Source organism: Chinchilla lanigera, unplaced genomic scaffold (genome assembly GCF_000276665.1).
Source record: "Chinchilla lanigera isolate Chin_1 unplaced genomic scaffold, ChiLan1.0 scaffold00069, whole genome shotgun sequence".
NCBI classification, from domain to species: domain Eukaryota; kingdom Metazoa; phylum Chordata; class Mammalia; order Rodentia; family Chinchillidae; genus Chinchilla; species Chinchilla lanigera.
Genome location: NW_004955470.1, coordinates 256357 through 258009, shown reverse-complemented (window position 1 = coordinate 258009; position 1653 = coordinate 256357). Strand labels below are relative to the sequence as shown.

Genomic DNA, 1653 nt, shown 5'->3' with positions numbered 1-1653 from the left:
GTTTTTCTTTAGTTTTCATACTCTAGCTTTTTTGGTGGTGTAACTGGCGGATTCTGGTGATTACAAATCACGTAATTGCACTCTCTTATTGCTCTACTACCTCACTGCATTGCTGCAGAGTGGTACTGATGACTTCCTACAGCAAGATTATCAAGGAATCTTCAAAAAAACAAGCTTTGATTTCTCAGGGACTGCACTGTATCTAGCAGGTACTATGTTATATGGGAAGATAAGAAAAGAAGATGTGATGAGCATCTAAGAGAGTGAAATAGCACTGCTTGCAAAGGAGAAGCTCACTCATTTGTCCTCTGGTCACAAGGGAGAAAATCCACTGCAAACACATCTATGGCAGTGTGGTCTCATCAGGGACATCTGGGGCCCCGTGGTGCAGAGTCGCTGAGATGAGCCAGGCTTGCAGCTGAGCCCACCCCGCCCACCCTGCTGATTTGCATGTCCCAGAGCACAGCCCAGGCCCTGAGGACTTCTTCATAGGCTGTCACACCCTGTGCAGGACTCAGTCCCAGTCAGGACACAGCATGGACATGAGGGTCCCCGCTCAGCTCCTGGGGCTCCTGCTGCTCTCGCTGCCAGGTAAGGATGGGCAGCCCTGGGGATTTCTTCAGCACTGTATGGTCAGAGCTACCTCAATCTTTTGGGAAGTTCTTTAATACTGAGATTAATTATATAAATATTTGTTTTTCTGTTTCCACTGTCAGGTGGCAGATGTGACATCCAGTTGACCCAGTCGCCTTCGGTGTCTGCATCTTTAGGAGAGAAAGTCACCATCACTTGTCGAGCCAGCCAGGGTATTAGCAATAATTTACACTGGCATCAGCAGAAACCAGGGCAAGCACCTAAACTCTTAATCCGTTATGCAACCACTGTGCACTCCGGGGTCCCACCGAGGTTCAGCGGCAGTGGGTCTGGGACAGATTTCACTCTCACCATCAGCAGCCTGCAGCCTGAAGATGTTGCAACTTATTACTGTCTACAAACTAATAGTCTCCCTCCCACAGTGATATAAGTCATAACATAAACCTCCCAGAGAAGCAGAAGTGTGAGGCTGAGCTGCCCCAGCTTCTCTCCCTGGTGCCTGCCCCTGATAAGAGTGTTTCTCAAATGCAGCAGGATTTGAAGGTCATTTGAAAGTTTTAGAAAAGGGGTCTGGCAGGGAGTTTGCCTCTTACCTCTGATTCCTCCTCACCAGCTCCAGCAACAGAAAAATAGGGATGCCTCTCCTAATTTAATAAAGCACACAAATAATTACACTTTTGGGCTATGAATTACAGGATGACTGGAAATTCACACAGCAAAAGGCAAGCAATGGTAGTATTACAAGCATAAATATAAATTAAAATACATAGAATGGGAAATTAAAAGCCTTTCAATGACCAGAAATATAGTAGTGAAAGAGACATACAAAGAAACAAAACACAGAATAAGCTGAACATAGTGGTATTTGCCTGCAATGACTGTAATAGGGAGGCTGAGGAAAGAAGACTGCCATAATTCCAAAGCTAGGCAGAGATTACATCATGACTTTAAGGCCAACCTGAGCTATACAGAGAGACCTTGTCTCAAAAATGCAAAACAAACAACAAGAAAATACAGCAACAGCAACAAAAGTAGATTCTAAAATGACTGATTCTCAAT

General features: G+C 44.9%; 1 gene segment (V, D, J or C); it reads left to right on the top strand.

Moving 5' to 3' along the window:
- Positions 1–445: 445 nt before the first annotated feature.
- LOC102009037 lies at positions 446–1024 on the top strand. The segment is given in 2 exon segments: positions 446–591; positions 717–1024. Coding segments are annotated over 2 exon segments (363 nt in total).
- Positions 1025–1653: the final 629 nt, after the last annotated feature.